A 19,374-nucleotide genomic window follows, 5' to 3' on the forward strand; every position below is an offset into this window, starting at 1 on the left:
AATGACAGTTAGATTTCCATAATATGCCATGGTTTTATTTTTAATCCAACATTGTTCCTTGGTACAACGGTACTGACTGGGCTGCAAAATTCTTGCTTGAAGATTTTTGGATTAAAAATATTCTTCACTTCCTTACCTAGAGTCTCTCTAGCTCAGCAGAACATGGCAGTTCTTGAGGAATGCAGCAAAGAAGACTCACTTGAGCTCCAGAAGCCAAATCAATTCACTGCAAAATGTCAGTTTTGCAAAAATGCAAAATCTGCTAAATCTGACTAATGCAGAGCATACCTGCCAGTGCCCAGGCATGGCTTAAAAAACCCTACAGAAAGAGACCAGTCTAAAAATGTTATTGACATTTGCAAGGGGTGCTGTGGTGCCTCATGAAGGCTGCACATCACATTTCATCTGGGTTGCTCTCTTCTTTATTGTCTTGGTTTCCTGCCATGACTACCTCCCTTGAAATGTGTATTTTCCTTTTTTTTTTTTTTCCTAACACATAAATCAAGAATTTTTACAAGAAACTTCTTAAAACCATAGAATAGTTTCAAAAGGCATTTCAGCATACCACTGAAAAATAGGTTGGGTAAGAAGTTTTCAATTGCTGGGAACAAAAGTCACAGCAATACTGGAACTGCTGGTGGCAAAAAAAAAATCCACAAAAGATAGATGGAAAACTTGGGATATGAGAGCCAGCCCTGTCTAAGATGCACTGCCTTTTTCCTAGCAGAAATATCACCAGAACAGAGCTGTGAAACCATCCTGGTCTTAGTCATAAAAGATCTCACCTGTCGCTTAAATATCCTCTGTAGCAATCCTTTCTTGGGTGGCTCTGGGGGGTAGCTTTTGTTTAGGTCTGGTGAAATAGTACCATTTGGTCCAAATACATTCAGCTCCTTGAAACACTCTGTTTCTATCATCTAGAGGAACACAGTGAGAGAGAGAGAAAAAAAAAGGAATGATTCATCTGCACGAAATAAATTCCAGTAGTGCTAGGTTCTTCAAAGTCAGCAGAGTGTGAGGAGAGTGAACAGTTGGATTCCTGCTGGAGTCAGTAGAGGGCAAATAGAGTATGAAAAACAGGCTGAGTGCTTTGAGTGCACATCAGACTTGTCAGAAGCTGCCCCACAAGACTTTATGTTCTTTCCTTTAGTGTTGCAGAGAATATCAGGCAAAGACAGGCACACTTGCAAAATCCCAGTTATTTATTAGCACCCCTCTGCCCAATGGATCTGCTGTGCATTCTGAAATCCACTGTTGGCTATGTTTTGATACCAAACAGAAACAAAGACCCAGATATGGAAATGCTGGAGGAGTTCAGGGTCCAGAGTGACCTGCTGCAGCTGGGGCTGGCTGCACACAATGGGTGAGAGCAGGGTCTCCAGTGGAGGATCCTTCTGTTCAGGATTTCCAGCTGTACCACAGAAGGTGCTGAGAGCTGTAGAAACACCTCTGTAGAAATCCAGGAGGAGGAAGTACAGCAGGATCCTTGCCAATTTACACAAACACACAGAGCCAACAGATACAGTCACCTGAACCTGACATCTGTGGTACATTACAGACCTTGAAAGAGGCCATTTGTAACTCATGAAAGCATTAGAGTCTGGCAAGTTATCCAGTAGCTATATATTACTGGAAACACAGAACTCCTCTTAAACCATCTGTGTTGTGAGGTTTATTGCAGTAATTTTGCTGTGATACATCCTTACCTCATTTTGCCATGGAATAGATACTGATCCTGTGGAAAACTTGGAATAGAAATCGTCATCTGTTTGGTCCAGGTTAACTCCTTTCACTGTGGAGAACTGCTCAATGTCTAACACATCCTTGCAGTACACTGCTCTGGGCTATGTTCAGCAGGGAAAAAAAAGGAGAAATGACAAGAGGAAAAATATTTCTGAGTCGGACCATGTGCTTTCATTCACAGATTCAGTCAAGTGAGAATGTCTAACAAGTGTGTGTCTGCATCCTCCTTCTCCAGACTTGCTGTGCCTGCATGTTTATCATCAAAGGCTGACTTCACTCTAAGCACATTAAGCTTCCTATTCTGAAGTCCTCAAAGCATCAGTCAAAGCAGGTTTTAGTCATCCATGTGCTATCTGGTTAAGAAGTGAGAGGAAAAGGACAGAAAGAACCAGAAAAGAAAAATGGAACCCTTCAGCAGTCTTTTCATTTAGAGAGGGAACAACAGAAAACCAGGATGTTTACAAGTGGCACACTGGAGAGAGTTCTGAAAAAAGGCCTCAGATAGAAGTGCCCTCCTGCCCAGATAGCTGTGGAGTTTGCAGCTGAAAGTTTAAAGGAATGTATCCTAATTGCTAGAGAAAACAGAGGAGGTTTGGCATTTTTCCATTGTTTTTATTAATAGCTCCGCTGCTGGAAGCCTCCCAGAATCACCTCTATTAACTCTTTTAACTTGGCTGCATTTCTTCAAAGAAACAGTCAAATGGCTTTGCCTTTTTGAACAATTTAATTTTCTGGGATGACAGAGACAAAACTCTTTGCAGTGACGCAACTTTCAGCTCGTATTCCAGCAGCCAGCCCCAGGGAGCAGAGAGAGCCAGCAGTGGCTACCTAGAGCCATCAGTGGCTACCTGTCACAGGCAGTGTGAGTGCCCAGAGATTTCCTATCAAGGGTACAGCCACCCTTTGGTGTGCAGGGATAATTGAGGGGTGGGACCAGCATGTGTGGAATCCTACTGTCCATCCATGGTCTGCACAGCCCAGGGGTTCAGCTGTGCAGTGCCTCATTTATCTAGTTCTGAGCACTGTGACCAAGCAAATTGACCTAATTCCTGACAGAAATCCTATTTGCTGAAGGCTGTATCCCTCTGCATTCCTGACAGCTGCAATCCACAACATTTTTGTGGAGATGGAGTAATGTGGAAGAGGATGGAGAGACATGGTTTGGGTAACAACCTCTGCCACTGGCAATATAGCTTTGGGGGATTCAGCTGACTTCAGTAAAGATTGGGAGATCTACGGATGAAATGCCAAATAAATTAAATTAGGGGCAGTTCTTGAGCTCCCAATAAATAGCCATAAAAATTTATGTGCCTTTGCTTTTGCAAGTATGTCTCTTAAGAGATGCCTTCTAGGCCTTACAGTTTTTATGCAGTCTGGTGGATCCCAAATTTGAGCCCAGAATTTTATAATTTTCTACATCAGAAAGAAATAGTAGCTTGTCTCTGATTTCTTCCCACTAAAGCAGGTTGTAACACCACGGGCTAATTGGCAGGAATAACTAGGCCACATAGTAAAATGTAAAGCAAAACCAGAGCAACTAAAGTAAACTTTTGTAGCGTTCAAACCACTTTGGTTTGGTGGAGCTTGCAGCAATGGGAATGGGAGCTGCCAAGATGTTACTTTCCTTAATATGTTAAAATAGCAGTGTTTACTTAGAACCATATGGGGACTTTAAGGATAGAAGCTCCAGCCAGAAAGAGAGCCCTGCAGGAGGGAAATAATCAGATAACTCTGTGCACTGGGCTAGAAACCTATACCACAAAAGGGTGGAAAAAGTTTTGTTGTTGCCAATGCAACAAAGACTTTCAGTATGTGTGAGCCTGGTGTGTAAATCTGAGTAAGGACTCAGTGTTGGGTTCCAAGCCCCATGAACACCAAAAAAGCTCCAAATCTCTCTCAGGTCCAAGTCACCTTCTCTGCTTGAGATGACACTTGATAGTTGAGGCTGGCTCAGGGTCTGGAGCAAACTACTGTTCTCATGATGATCCAGTTCCACAGAGCTCTGGACTTTGTATTTCTGGTTTCACCTCTATAAACCTGTATGCACACATGTGGCGTTCACTGCTGATTGTCCCAAGCACCACCTGATTCTGAGCACACTTATTTTCACAGTAATAATGTGGATAAGGGAATACAAAGGCTCCCAGTGCCTCCAGTGTCCTACAAGAAGGCTGTGGTAAAAGGAGTGGGAATGGATCAAGCCCCAGATTACCAGCCTGCATCCACATGCCCACAGAGCCCTCTCTCCTCTTCCTTCCAGCCTCCCCATTCCAGCCCTGCCACTTTCACACCTTCCTGAGGTACCCATGCAGAGAGCAATGAGAGCCCTGAGAGGGAGAAGCTATTTTAGAAACAAACCTCTTAAAAGAGGCCCCTGGGGGTTCTTGCTATTGTACTTACATCAGGCACAAAGGGAGGATCCAGCATTCCTGCTTCTAACCTCTTGAAGTTCATGCTCTTGAAAAAGGGGTGTCTCTTCACTTCTGCTGCACCTTCCCCTTGACACCCCAGCCGCTGCTTCACATCTTTGGTGAGGAGCTGAAACGTGCCAACAGGAATGGTGAGGGTGTCAGAAAAGCAACAGCTCCACAAGGATATTTTTATCTCCACTTGTTTTTGAATGTGTCCGTAGGGAAGTACAGAGGAGAGTTACAACTGCTGTTTCTTAAAAGCTGGATTTAAATGGATTAGGACTGCACTGTTGTACATGCTGGCAAAATCCTCAGAAAGCCACCTGCTGTAAAGTATTTACAGTCAAAATAGAGACCATTTCTTTTGCCTGCCTTCAGTGAACACTTTCAAGAGGAGGTCAGACATACCCTAGTAACATATAAAGATGCACATTCATAAGTTCCATGTGCTTTGTCTCAGCTCTTTTGTTTCTGTTTATTATGTTTGTGAGAATAATTTTCCTTCAGAAGAATAGGTGCTGAGGAAAAACTAAAAATACCAAATTCTATTTCCCTCACTCATTACACTATACATGACACATTGAACCAACCCTTTAGAGTCATGGGCTTATTTCTGCTGAAATCAAGGGGACTTCCATCCACAGAGTAATTATCAGTGCTCAGTAATTCTCCTCAGTTCTGCCTTGTTGGTTCTCAGAGAAGGGCAGTGCACAGCCTCTACCTGCTACAGCAAGTCCTGCCCATCGTGGAGCAATGCCCACCAGCTGAACTCAGCATCTCTGCTCTCTCTGCCAGATAAGCAAGTCCATGAACAGAAACACTGTGACATTTCCAGGGGAGCCTCTTCAGCACCTTCCAGTGCAAGAGAGATGGAGAGGGACATGTCACAAGGGGTTTTAAACTGAAGGAGGGCGGGTTTAGGTTGGATATTAGTAAGAAATTCTTCCCTGAGGTTGCCCAGAGCTGTGGAGCTGCCCTGGATCAGCCTGGCCCAGCGGAAGGTGTCCGTGCCCACGGCAGGGCTCGGACTGGGCGGTGTTTCAGTCCCTTGGACACGGAGCTTGCTGCGGCCCCAGCAGCGATGCTGAGCCCCGGGCGGCGCCGCCGGGAGGCAGCAGAGGAACGGGAGCGGGGATGGAGCGGGGATGGAGCGGGGATGGAGCGGGGATGGAGCGGGGATGGGAGCGGGGATGGGAGCGGGGATGGAGCGGGGATGGGAGCGGGGATGGAGCGGGGATGGGAGCGGGGATGGAGAGGGGATGGGAGCGGGGATGGAGCGGGGATGGAGCGGGACTGGAGCGGGGATGGAGCGGGGATGGAGAGAGGATGGAGCGGGGATGGAGCGGGGATGGAGCGGGGATGGAGCGGGGATGGAGCGGGGATGGAGCGGGGATGGGAGCGGGGATGGGAGCGGGGATGGGAGCGGGGATGGAGCGGGGATGGAGCGGGGATGGAGCGGGGATGGGAGCGGGGATGGAACGGGGATGGAGCGGGGATGGAGCGGGGATGGGAGCGGGGATGGGAGCGGGGATGGGAGCGGGGATGGAAGTGGGGATGGAGCGGGGATGGAAGTGGGGATGGAGCGGGGATGGAAGCGGGGATGGAGCGGGGAAGGAGCGGGGATGGGAGCAGGGCCGGGAGCGGGGCTGGGAGCGGGGATGGAGCGGGGATGGGAGCGGAGCTGGGAGCGGGGCTGGCAGCTTTTCCCGGGACACAGGGCACGGAGCGAGGCTCCCCCGCTCCTCAGCCGCTGTCCCGGCTTTGCCGGCCGGGAAGAGCGCTCGGCTGGGCTGTGGCACCGAGCATCAGCGAACGCGCGGGGCTGGGCTGGGGTCTCTGAGCCCCCGCAGAGCAGCCCCGGGAGAGACCCCAGCACGGTCCCAGCTGAGCAGGAGGGATGCAAACACCTTTGGGAACGCTGGGGAGGAGTCCGGTGCTCTCGGGTGTAGCCCCGCAGGAGCGGGAACCAGCTGGGGAAAGGCTGCCTGGAGATGCTGCTTGAGTGCCCAGCTCGGGGCTTGTGTGCCCAGATGAGGGTTTGTGTGTCCAGCTCATGGTTTATGTGCCCAATTCAGTGTTGTGTGCCCCAGTACCTTCTGCCTAGGCTGCTGCCCCAGTCATGGAGCATCTCACCGAGGGAGAACTTGTTTGTTGCTCGTCATGTTGTGCTCTTTCCTCTGGTGCCTGTCTAGAGCTGGGGTTTCCTGTCCTTGTCAGGGGTTTACAGTGTCACAGCTCTTTAGGCTTCTCTGCTACCACTGGGCATTTCCACCACCTGGGCATTGGTGGTTTTTTTAGCTGACTTCCAACAGCCACTCAGTCCTGCTGCTGTGCTGCTGGGGGCCTCATTTCCAGCCTGAGATGGTAAATGGCTTTGGCAATCCGTGTGCCCCATGGGTACAGAGGCCACCCTCCAGCCAGGCCTGGGCAAGCTGCAGGGGCAGTAGCCAAGCCAGAAATGGTGTGAAGGGGTTTGTAGCTATTAGAGTTTTCTGCTCAGGTTTTTCTGCCTCAGCAGCAGCAGCAATAGCAGGAGATTGAATGGTTGGAGGAAAAAGTTTAAAGCCACCAGTGCTGGCCACAGTAGCAACTTTCAGCTTCCAAATAGCAGCAACTCTTTCTTCCCCACACTTCCCCCTGCCTCTGATGCTGTCTAGGTGGTGACATCTGGGCTGACGAATCACAAGTGGCTGATCCATAAATGTAAAAATACTTGAGGAAACATCTGTATGCCTTGCCATTCTCTGAGCAGAGAGATTCACATGACACTGTACCACATCCATCTGGCTCACTGCAAAAGATCTGTCTCACAGCACTTCTCTGCACTTTGCTTTCCCTGCTAGAAGCAAAGAGGGATGCTCTGCTTTCAAATAATTGCATTAGACTTTGAGTTCTCATGGTCCTGAGACTAAGATTTGTGCTGTGAGAGTTATTTTTTGTTTTGGTTTGTTTCATTTTTTTAAATCCTGACAGTTTTATGCTCTAGCCTATTTAAAGATGGTCACTTTGGAATTTCCAGTCAGGATCAGCCCTCCTCTATTCTGGATGGGCAAAGAAATCAAAAGTCCTTTTAATCTTTTATTCCCATGTCAATAGGACTTTCCTGACAGTTGGAAAGAAGAATCTGGAAGCAGAGAGACCAATTTCAGTACCTGTGGCTCTGATACACTTTTGGAAAGGATACCTTGGACCTTTCAGGAACAGCTGAGGAGCAAGTGGTGATAGGAAGGGATAGATATGGACTTGCCTGGAGATGATACAGGAGACCTGTGCAGTCTCTGCCCTCAAGCCAGCTCTGAAGGGATGAAAAGGGGGTTATTTGCCATCTCTGCAGCCTGATTCTGGGCTAAGTGGGGAGACCAAGCTGATCTGTGAATTTGCCCTTGTCAGATGTTTGGAGTGTGTGGTCAGAGAAAAGGGTAGCTGAGGACAGAAAAAGGCTGCCTGGGGATTCCTGGGTTCCTCCATGACAAACAAGGGAGTATTCAGTAACTTCAGATGCAAGAAGGAAGTTTCTGGAGCATGAATGCAGTTGGTTGTGGGTGGCTGGCCACTGCTGGCTGAAAGACACAAAAGGGAACAGGCCACTGGGAATAGGCTGGGACTGAAAGGACACAGAAAGGAGAGGATTCTCCTGCAAAGCCCTGCTGCAGAGGAGCAGCTGCCTGTCTCTTGAGAGCCCCAGGAGAGTCCCAGTGGAGAAAAATGTAAGAAATAAATGGAATTTGAAAAGCTGTAGATGCAGCCAGCTCTAGAGATGGCAACAGGTGAAACCAGACATTCTTCCTGGCTTCTGTTGTGGACATCAAGACATAGCATGGATTAGAATATTTCCCAGAAGGGTGAATCCTTCTTTTCACCAAGGAATAATGAGTCTTTTACCATTTCCTGCAACCCCAGAAGCTTTCTGCAATAGTAAACCCATGCAAGAGCCTGAAATATGCACCCCATTTGGGAATCTGACATGGAAAAGAAAATGGAGGTAACAACAGTATGTTACCAGTCATCTCTACACTTTTGTTTAATTCAGCTTCAAAGGGTTTATTTAATATGAATAGAGAGCAGAACAAAGGCAACACCATCAGGCTCTCCTGGGACAGCAGTGCAAGGGACCCCATCACAATTTAAATGTAATTCTGCAGTAAAGCCTGCAGATAATTCAGAGTTTCAAATCTGGAGATGGCCTGGGCCACCCAACCATGCCTGAAGTTAATGCCAAACAGCAGAGCTGTGTGTTCTGGTCAAAAAAAGGCGCCAGTTGACACTAGACAGGACTTTTAAACAGTCTTGAGCAGCAGTAGTGAAGTTCCATCAAGATCTTGATATAAAGAGCTCTCTGATATTTTCATGTCACTCATTTGATCCCCACTGGGGATTCAAACTCTGCAATGTCTGAGACTTTTTTTCCATGACTTTGTTTTGCTTTACAAAAAGAAACAACTGTTGTGAGGGTTGCTAAAAAAAGCCAAAAGTCCCCAAAGCACTGTTTTATCTTCATGTGATCAGTCAGTTCATATCCAGATCATACCATGTAATAAATAATTCCAACTTCTAAGATGCCAGTCCTAAAATTATAGGAGTAAGGGAAACAAAATATTGCCACTCATGAAAAGAGACAAGAGAAATGCTAAAACCATTTCCATTGACCCAGCTTAAATCAAGCAGTTTAAGGAATCACCTAGCTAAAGTTCAGCCCTGACACTGAAGTAAACATATTTTAATCAATTTTTAGACATTAGAAAAGCAATATTATGGTCAATTACTAAATGAGAAAGGAGAGATGAAAGAGCAGTTACCCTTTGGCACTGATAAACTTTAAGGTGTCATAATGCTGATTTCCATAGGATGAAAGCAGAAGGGAGGGATGGCAGCAGGCAGGAATAGCTGTATGATCACAGAGCTCCTGATGGTAAGTGAGGAACAGGAAAAAATTGCTTTTAAGGAAAACAGAACCCATTATTTTTTTGTTGGTTGGATGGAGGCACTTTGAAAAGGGAATCAGAAACTTGGAAGAGCTGAGGCTGGAAGCCACATCTGGACAAAGCAGAGTTTCCTAGATCAGGCTGTTCCAGACCTTGTCCAGTTGGACTTTGGGTATCTCCAAATGTGGAGACTACAAAGCCTCTCTGGGCTACCTGTTCCTCTGTTTGGCCACCCTCACCATGGAAAAATGCTTGCTAATGTTCAGAGGGAACTGAACAACTGCTGCCCCTCTGTTTGTTTCCTTTTCTTCCTGTCCTGTTAGGGGACACCAAACCAAGAGTTTGTCTCTGCCTTCTTTACAGCCTCCCATCAGAGATGCCTGGTGTAAGGTAAAATGGGAGCTGCAGGGATGAAAGGGAAGACAAGTCTGTGGGAAATGCAGACAAGCAGGGCACTGACAGTGACAGAGGAGCAATGTGGGCCCATCCAGCACTGCTGACTTGAATGCACTTCAAGTCACATCTTTGGATGCATGACTGCACTTGTCAGGGAAAACATGTATGTACATCAATGAAGCACAGGGCAGAACAACAACAAACACAGAGCTTTTCCTAGAAGGACTGGATTTTTTCACAGAAAGAACACACCAGGAGCAGCTATGTTATATGGGAACTATGGGTTGGGGAGTTTCCCAGAAAGCCAGCTGCCCCTGTTCCTAATTATTTGTTATTCATCTCTGTTTCAGTCCAAAATGAGGTCTGATTTATGGGAAATTGCTTACAAAATGAAACATGGAAATATGGGATGGATGATGATTAATGGGAGCTATGATATGTGCCTGCAAAAATGCAAAAGGGCACAAGCATGCAGGAGGGGAAGGCTGACGTGGGGTGACACTACAGGGTTTTCCTGTGAGTAAATAAAGGCAATGCACTTCCTGGTGGTGATGCTCTTAGCTCGTGAAGCAAGCTCTGAAGAGAAGGCTGGGCAACATGGTGGGAAACATTTCCTCACTCCTGCCCTGAAGAATCCATCATGAGAAAGCCCTTTGTGTTGGATCTTTGAGAAGGCTCAAGTTTCATTTATGTATTGCAATGTTTTGCTTTGTTTTGCACATATGATGGGTACTTCATTGCCCCTTTGTTTCCTTGTTAAGATGCTGATGCAAAGCAACAAAGTTCTGGCTTTCAATATATAAAGCAAAAAGATTTTGAGAAAATATGTTTGAATAATGGATTTTTTAAAAGAACATCACTTGATAAAATAAATTACTTTTGGATGGGAAACCACAAATGCCATCACAGTCAGTATCAGGACTCAGACTCTTCCTGCCTCAAGATATTGATGCTCAGAAAGGGAAAGGTTATCTTTGGATCCATTAATAGTTTGCACAAACCACCTCAATAACCATGCCATGTGATTGGACAGGGAAGCAGTAGTGATGAATTTTCAGGAATAAGTTATATATAGTCCAAGCTTTCCTGAGGCAAGAGAAAGACCTAGATGACCTCCTGAGGTTCTGACTCCCTGAAACCAGAGTCTCCATGGGTGGAAGATGAAAATGACCACTACAGTGTGATGACTGTCTGCTCCCCTGGGAGTGTGGTAGGTCATCTACTGCATTATCCCATCAATGCCACATTGAACTCTTCTCAGCTTTAAGTTCTCGTGGTTATTTTCAAAGTATATGCTCATTCTGTTATGTAAGGGACAAAAAGAGTAACAAGAAGGGCTTCTACAGGTGTGTCAGCCAGAAAAGGGGGGTTGGACTATGTCATCTTTAAAGGTCTCTTTTCAACCTCAGATATTCTGATTCTGTGCCTCAAGCAGCAAGGTAAAATCTGCCTCACATCTCCATTTCAGATTAGCAGCAGGACGTGTACGAATTCTCTGCCCCTCCAGCAGATGCTGCTCCTCACCTGGTGAGAGCTGAGATGCTCCCTGAGAAGAGAAGGCTGGGGATGGCCTGTGAGAGCCCAGGGCTGCCCCAGAGCCTCCAGTGTCAGCTTCACTGGGGGCTCTGCATCACCAATTAAGGGCAGGGAATGGCCCAGAGCATCCATCAAGAGTGATGTCAGTTAATTACCACCCCGAGGATTCAGGAATGACTTGGTGCACTGTGAGCTAATGACTTCCAGGCATGATACTTGGCAGTGCTACCATTGTTATTTTGCAAGGAGACCTCAGTGTCTCTTCATGCAGCCAGCCAACCAGAGTGCTGTGGATCTGCTCCCTGCTTGCCTGTTGCACAAGACACTGGTGAAACTCTCCCTACCTATTTGTTGACCTTTCCTCCCCTTTGTTCTCCCTCTACCAGCAAACACAGATGGATCATTGTCTCCAAAGGAGTCTCCACTCGTTAGCAAACAACACCCAGAAAAAGGCCACATCCTTTTCCAAATTACAATTCAGCCTTCTAAAGATGGATGTCAACAAGACATTGATGAATTCAGATGCAGCTTTGAGATTTCTCAGAGGGATTGAGGATTTCCATTGTCAGACATGGCTATTGTGCTACGAAAATGACTCCCAGCTGAAGGAGTGAGAAAACATTTTGAAGAACAGCTCAACAGTATTAAGAAAAGCTGGATACCCTGGCACCCCGGGGGAAAAGCTGCTAACAAAGTTAGTGAGATGGGCTGGGACAACATTTGAGTGTCACAATAATTTCATTGCATAATCTTTGTCCTGCTTACCCCCAGCTCTCACCAAAGACAATGGAAGCGTGGGGTTTGCAGTTCCTTGCAGGAGACAATCAGATTCTTGCATCATCAAGTCCCTTTTAATTTTTTCTACAAGCTTATAAAAGACAGAAATGCATTCTTGACTGCAAACTAACATTCAAAGTCTCATGAGAATAGAATCCGCTCCCTTGGCCATAAAACTTTGGAGAGGACTCAGGATGACCATGATGAATCTCATGGACAAACAAGCCCAAATAAACACAATTTGAGTGAATAGAGAGTGCAATCACCCCATCCACAGATGAGCTTGGTTAGCCCTTGTTTGTGCAGCCCCTCTATGGCACCCTGCTCCTGCTCAGACCGTGTCACACACACCTCATTAACGAAGCTGCCCCACTGGGCTTTCCAGCCCCTTACCATTTTACAGATGGACTTGGCCTCCTCAGAGAACTTGTGGGAGTACACCTCCTCTGTCTCCAGCACTCTTCTGTCCACTTCTTCCCTCTTCACCTTCTCTTTCCTCCCTCGGAACGGCGATTGCCCGGCAATCATTTCATAAATGAGACAGCCCAGCCCCCAGTAGTCAGGGCTGAGCGTGTATCTCTGGTTGTTCAACACCTCTGGAGCTGTGGAGGAGAGTGAGATGCCTTGTGGAAATGCTTGCTATGCACATAGGCAAAGCACTTGAATGCCTAGAAGTTTCATTTTGGTGGGTGAATACACATGCACAGAGAATGGTGAGTAAAATACAAAACCACCTGATTGCAGCTGAGGGCATTGCAGGAAATGCAGCATGCTACATGCCACGGTGTTCTCTCTACATGCCACATGCCTTGTGCGTGCTGTCTTCTGACTTCTCTATCAACTCAGTCCAATTAAACAAAAAAATCACAAAAGAAATTGGATCTAAATATTAAGCAGAGACCTAATTTTAAGAGTCCCTCCAGATTTCTCCATTTAGGGAAGAAATGAAATGCAAACACACATCCTGTAAACAGCCATGACATTTCTTCAAAAGCAAATTCTGTCTCTTTAGTCAATTCATGGCTTTTCTTTTCCCCCTTTAAAGAAACTCCAATCCATTAATTTTGTGTTGCAACCACAGACAATGCTTTTTGGGCAGATAGCCACTGTCTTGCAGGCACCCTCACCTCCATGCATGGGTGCAAACACACATCTGCACGTGCTCACAAGCACAGAGCCTTAGTGTGCACGCAAACTTACACTGGGATAACAAAATTTAGACATGACAACTGATTTGCTTGCTTTCATTAAAGTCTCCATATGGTGTAACAGTGGCTCACATCAGCTAGTTTCTATTCAGTCAAATAAGCATAAGCAATTTTTACTCCAAGAAATATGCCCACCCAGAGAATGCATGAAAATAATTACACTGAGTTTAGAAAACAGATCTAGTTACATAAGGGAATGAAGTTTTGGGGATTTTTTTTAACCAATGTACAAATCCCTACTTGTCTTTTGTGCAGCCTGCCCTGCACACAGAGGAAAGCTCAAGAGGAGCAGAGGTGTGGACTTACCCATTTTATCACAACCATACAAATATATTTATATTATAATATTTATCCTACACAAAGCAGCAACTAGAAAGAAACCTCTGTTTAGGCACATAACCCTCCTAAAATAAATCTACACTAAAATCACTAGAATCCCAGCTGCTGTCTCCCCTTCCAGTTTGCTTTGCTGATTTAAGGTTACAGACCAGCCTCACTGAGAGCTGTAGAGGTTCATCCTTTCACCCTTCCTGATTTTCACTACCAGGATTTCTGTGGGAGTTACTGCATGGAACTGGACCCAGCTGAACTGTGAATATTTTTTATTCTTTTCCTCAAGCTTACTTGGCAGAAATATCTGTAAATCTCATGTAATCTCAGCAAATTTTTAAAAAGATGAGCTGTGGAAGACTTACCCATATACCCTACTGTTCCTACTCTTCCACGGATTGATTCACCCTCGGGGATTTTAACAGCCAGACCCAAATCAGATATTCTAATATGGCCTGGAAGGAAAAAAGAAACAAAACAACACAAAGTAGATATAACGACCTGACCCAAATTAGTCCAAAACCCACAACTGTGGTCATTGCTAAAACACTCCTGCAATTTACTGCTTGGACATTTTAAGAAAAGAGTGTTCTGAATCACTGGATTGGAGCAGTTTCATTGATATGAAAAAGAGGAATTAGTAAGGGCACTACAACACAGGGAAATAAATGTTAACAGCAAGGCTGTGGACTGCAGTGGATTGTTTTAGGTATTTTAAAACCCATGAGAAAAGGCAGAGAGAAGCATGCTGTGGGGAAGTATCTTGAAGTGATCACTGAGGATGGATGGGCTGACACAATTCTGTAACTCTGATGGCTGAAGAGGGTACATCTGGTCTGCAAGCCAGCACCAGATTTGATTATCACTGCCCTCAGCAACGAACGGGTACCTGGGTTTGCATAAAGCCAGACTTGCCTCAGCAGAGCATGAAAGTACTTTCAAAAACAGAGAGGGAAGCACAGATTTAGAAATTAGAGCTCCTTTTGTGTTGCATCAGCCTTGCAACAAGGATGGAAAATCAGCAAGGGAAGGCAGAGGGCCCCAGCAACGCCAAGTTCTTGAGAACAGCCCCTGCTGAGGGCACGGCTGCTTCCTTCCATCTGTGCACAGAGCTCAGCAGCTCACCCACCCAGGACAGCAATTCTAGTGTATGCTGAGCCTCTTAATCACTGCACAGCACTATTTGTCATTGTGCAATACATATCCTAAAACTAACTTAATCTACTTTACTGTGAAAGCATCTCTGTAAACCTCCGAGACTTACCATAATCATCCAGCAGGATATTTTCTGGCTTCAGATCTCTGGAAATGAAAGATAGCAGTTATGGGTGTGAAGCTGGTTTTGATAACATAACCATACAACTGTGTGAGGGCATTTATTACTTGTAATAAAGCAGCTGAGTGTCAACTCAAACAGAGAGGAACTCCTGAAACCAATACAACCTTTTACAACTCACTTCACAGATAGACTGAAACCATATGTCTTGTTCTAAACTGGAGTTACAATATTGCACTAAGCCAAGCTTTTAGCTCCTAATCTACTCTATAATGGACTCACCCCTCTAGTCCTGCAAGCCCTGTAAATGAACCCCCGTAGTCCTGTGTATTGTAAAATCTCACTAATATTTTCTGTTATAAAATATTATGGTAAAAATATATATATATATATTAGGTTTTAAAGTATTTTATTTATATGTGAAAATGGAAACAGCAATCTGTTGGGCTCAAATTTTCCACCTGGCATCTGAGTCACACCAAATATGTGAATGTGTGTCCATGCACTGGCACACATGTGCAGTAATTTTGTTGAGTTTGGAAAATGCAGGGCAGAGGGGAAAATGCTGTGCCCAGATTAAGATTCCTATTAAAAACATTTGTGAAACTCTAGTGTCTGTGTGGTTGGGAGCAATGCCACGAAAATTGGCAAGGTGGTCAATGTGATGTCAAAGATGTGCCTTTTACTGTTCCTGAAAAAAAGAAAAAAATAAATCCCCAAATCTGTGCAAGGTATAAACCTCAGAAGTAAATAATCTCAGTTTTCATGTATTTAGCAGAGCCTTGGCAGATCATTCTTGTGAAAGGTTTGTCTGCACAAAACCTGCTCCACCAGCTGCTGCTTTGAGAAGCTTCCCAGCCCAGCCACGCTGTCCCTCCTTGACCAAGGCTGATCTCAGACCTTTCCCAGCCCAGCACAGCTCTGCAGCGCTGCCATCCCTGGGCTGCTGCTGAGGTGGGAGCCAGGCAGGCTCCATCCCATCCTGCCTGAGCAGAGAGGGAGTGAAGCCAGCCTGGGAGATGGGAGAGGTGTCAGAGATGGACATGCTGGGCAGGGAGTGTCCCACAAGTGCCCCAGGACTGGGCTGTGCTGGCTCAGGAGCCCGAATGAGGCACCAGCAGCTGGGTGAGGCAGGGAGAACAGCGTTCCTTCAATTCACCACATCATGCCCTGGCTTTTATCTAAAGACAGTGCTTAGCCTGGTGCAAATCCAAGCACTGCTTGGCCTCTTCTTTTTGTAAGGTCTCCTTGCATCTGTGAACCAGCTTGGTTCTGTTAACTTCCCAGCAAGAGGCATTTCTGAGCAAAGAGCAAACAGGGTGTGTGCAAGAGAAACCCTGCACCAGGGAGCAGGGCAGAGCAGAGCCTGGGCAGGAGCCCACCCCACCTCTCCAGCTGGACCACTCCAGTATCAGGAATTTTCCTGTGCATGGAGAGGGGTATTTTATAGTTTTCAAAATGCCAAGATTGGAATTTTGAAACTTGCCTTGTTTTTATTTATGATTTCAAGCAAAACACAGGGCGCTGTGAGTAATCTCCTCTCCTTGCTTGCTTCAGACCTTCCTGACCTCCAAGATAAACCTCACCCAGTGCCCAGGGGTGCCAAGCCTACTTTTCAAATAAACAATGCTGAAATATGTGAAGGGCAGCTGAATTCTGAGGAGAAGCTATGATTTTGTTTAACATACCACTGTGGGCTTTCCCTGCCTACCAGCAGAAGGTTTCCAGTGCTGGAGCAGCACAATCAAGGGCATCATCTATTTATTTTTGAAAATGTGTTCTAAATCCTGTAAGAATCATTTCCTTGAATAACTCAGCCTTCATCAGTTACTTCATCTTCTGCTCAGCAGTTATCAGTCCCACTTAAAACTAGGGGCAATGACAAGAATCTTAGGTGCAATTTGGGAAATGTTCTCTTTGAATGAGAAAATAAGAGACCCCACAAGGACTCTGAGAACACCAGTTCAGTCCTTACAGTCCTCTGTGATTCAGGGCTATTAGAGGAAGCTTGCCTCCCCTCCCAGACATCAGTTGTCATTCCTGTTTTCAGACTTCTCGTTCCTCAGGATCAAGACTGGCTTCCTTTACATGGCCAGCACTTCCAAGGGCTCACGACTGAAATGTCCAGGAGGAATCAAACTCCCTGGGGGACACACTGACACATAAAGCTACTTCCCAAAGGCTCAGCTTCCCATTTGTAAAATAGCTTTGCCCAAACATACTGAAACATCAACTGCTGGCACTGTGCCCATGCTCAAAAGGCAATTGTTTGGCTGTGCAGGACAGCCTAAACAACTCAATTAATCACTGTGGACAAGGCTTTACCATGTATTTGTGCAATGCCTGGGACAATGTGAACTTGATGCTGACTGGAGCTTCCAGGCATACTATACTATATACTATAAATTTTTAAAAATTATATACATTAAAAATATTTATATAGAATAAAAGTACTGCAGATATATACACACAAATACACATATAAAACATAAATAAACTTATAAATACATAATATAAATAATGTAATATAAAATTTTATATATATATATAAATAATTTGAGGAGAACCAGCAGCTCTTTACATTTGCTTTCCATGAACAACCAACCCATTGACCTTTACTAACACAACACAGTTGAGAAATGCAACACAAGAGCCATGTTTGACAAGGGAATTCTGAATGAGATAAATCTGACTGTGAGCCTGGTTGTTCTCCCAGGTCACGTCTGCAGCGTGCGTCAGCAGCAGCCCAGGAGATGGGATGCATTTTCCAACGCTGTGATTTACTCAGGAGCATTTTGTTTATAGAAAATGAAATTAAGTCTGAAGAATAAGTGTTTTGTGATGAATTATTCGCCTTGAGAAGGTGGTAGCATTTAGCTGCTGTATTTTATTGACCTATATAGCACTTCTCATGGGTCCCACACTGCACTGTGCTGTTACAAATGAGGGGTCTCTGCAGATGCTCCTGAAATACTGCTAGAAAATGTCACCTACAAAGATGTACTATCATTCATCACCAAAATGAATGTGCCATCTGAGGTGTAAAGTAGCAGCTCTTTTAAGAGTAGCATGAAAACTCCTGCTTAAGGAAGTAGGGGCCATTTCTCTCAGAGCCATGCATGATTTTAGGTGGTCAGATCTGATTTGTTCTATTAGAAAATGGCATTAGTATGGCATTTTACCAGCCATGTTATGAATGTAACAGTCAATTTTTCAAAAATAAAATATGATTGTGAGACACTATACTACCTCCTAAAACTTTTGAAAATGTGCTAGGAGGTTTTCTAAGGGAAAAGGAAGCCAGACACTTCACTTACAATTTGATTTTTCAATTGACATTAAACACTTAGTACCATTTCATTCCTTGGGGAAAGAAAAAACCTCCTTCTTGGGTGAGCACCAACTGAATCAGCATGTTATCTGTCTGCCCTCTGCGTGCCAGCAAGATGCAAGGCAACCAAGAGTCAGTTTGTTAGAGATCTCCAAGGAACAGCAATATTGCAATTTCTATGCATACGAGCACATGCATCCCATGTATTACACACAGGCATATCGAATGATTTAAAGTGTGGCTTGGCTTTTAAAAATAGCATCTTATTGTCTATTAATCATTGTCCTTGGAAGTTCTTTCATCAATTTACAGGCCCTCTTCTGCTGTGAATGCCAGCAACGATGATTTCACAAGCGGGGATGATGAAGACAAACATGAACCCTTGTTTACAACTACAGTGGCTGCTGATTAAAAAAAATAAATCCTCGTGGAGTCACAAGAATGCCGTCTGCAATCTGCTTGCTTATCCAGCCTGCCCTGGAAAAGTGCTTGTGTAGAGCTGCAAGCCAAACTGGAAGCTGAGAAGTTGGGATCTGCCCTCCTGGAAGCGGCGGCGCCGGGCAGCGCCGTGCCCGCTGGCTGCACCCATGGATGGCGGGATGCTGCCAGCAGGATCCTCTGCTGTGTGCCTGGGAATGGGCCCCCTTCCATGGCTGGCACGCCAGGATCACCATGATTCTATCTAGCTAATCACACTCACACCAGTGGAAATCCCTGCTCTCTGTCTCAGACACTCTCCTGGGATTGCACGCCCTCCGCAACAGAAGTTTTGCCACATCTGATGTGCTGCAGCCCCTCGTGCAATACAACCCAGCTAATTAAAATAGAGGCTTGGATGGCATGATCTCCATTTCATCCCAACTAGGAAGTTGATTTCTTAATGAAATCCCTTTAAAGGAACTTCCATCATGTTCTTATGTCACCCAGTGCATGCTGAGGTAGGGTTTGGGGAGCTTCGTGCTAGTTCTGGATAATTTAGACAGGATGTATTTAGGGAAGCAACTGCTTCCTTCCATGATTACTGTATCATGTTGTATTTACACAAGGCTCTGCAAAATTTCAGCCAAAGCATCTCAGCTGTACAGCACCACAACAAGTAGGGAGGAAGCAGACAATTCTTTCCTACCCAGAAAAGACACCCTAAGACTCTAGAGAGTGCTTACCTGTACACAGTATTTTCTCTGTGTAGGTCTTCCAAGCCACAAAGAATCTCTGCTGCATAAAACAAAGCTCTTTCCTCCTCAAAGCCTGGGTTTCCCATGTTGTAGATATGAAACTTCAGGTCACCTCCGTTCATTATGGTCAGAACTAAACACAGTGCATCCTTTGTTTCATAGGCATAGGCTAAATTGACCTAGAAAAACATTTGCAGCACAGTTGTGACAGTTCAGATGGCTGCTAAGAAGGAAATGCTAGCTTTTCATTAAGGATTTTCTACAGAAAA

At 45.3% G+C, this 19,374-nt stretch overlaps 1 protein-coding gene across 2 annotated transcripts in view; it reads right to left on the bottom strand.

Annotated features, from left to right (window-relative positions):
* The window catches only part of GRK5 (G protein-coupled receptor kinase 5), a 153,868-nt gene that overhangs the window by 6,744 nt on the left and 127,750 nt on the right, over positions 1-19,374 (bottom strand). For both annotated transcript variants that reach the window (XM_033065792.2, XM_033065793.1), the window contains 7 exons: positions 19,094-19,284; positions 14,588-14,625; positions 13,689-13,778; positions 12,179-12,387; positions 4,144-4,281; positions 1,707-1,844; positions 786-917 (listed from right to left, as the gene is read on the bottom strand). In XM_033065792.2, the coding sequence (XP_032921683.1) occupies positions 786-917; positions 1,707-1,844; positions 4,144-4,281; positions 12,179-12,387; positions 13,689-13,778; positions 14,588-14,625; positions 19,094-19,284 (936 nt within the window). The remainder of the gene's footprint in view (positions 1-785; positions 918-1,706; positions 1,845-4,143; positions 4,282-12,178; positions 12,388-13,688; positions 13,779-14,587; positions 14,626-19,093; positions 19,285-19,374) is intronic.

This window comes from Catharus ustulatus, chromosome 8, assembly GCF_009819885.2.
Source record: "Catharus ustulatus isolate bCatUst1 chromosome 8, bCatUst1.pri.v2, whole genome shotgun sequence".
Classification (NCBI taxonomy): domain Eukaryota; kingdom Metazoa; phylum Chordata; class Aves; order Passeriformes; family Turdidae; genus Catharus; species Catharus ustulatus.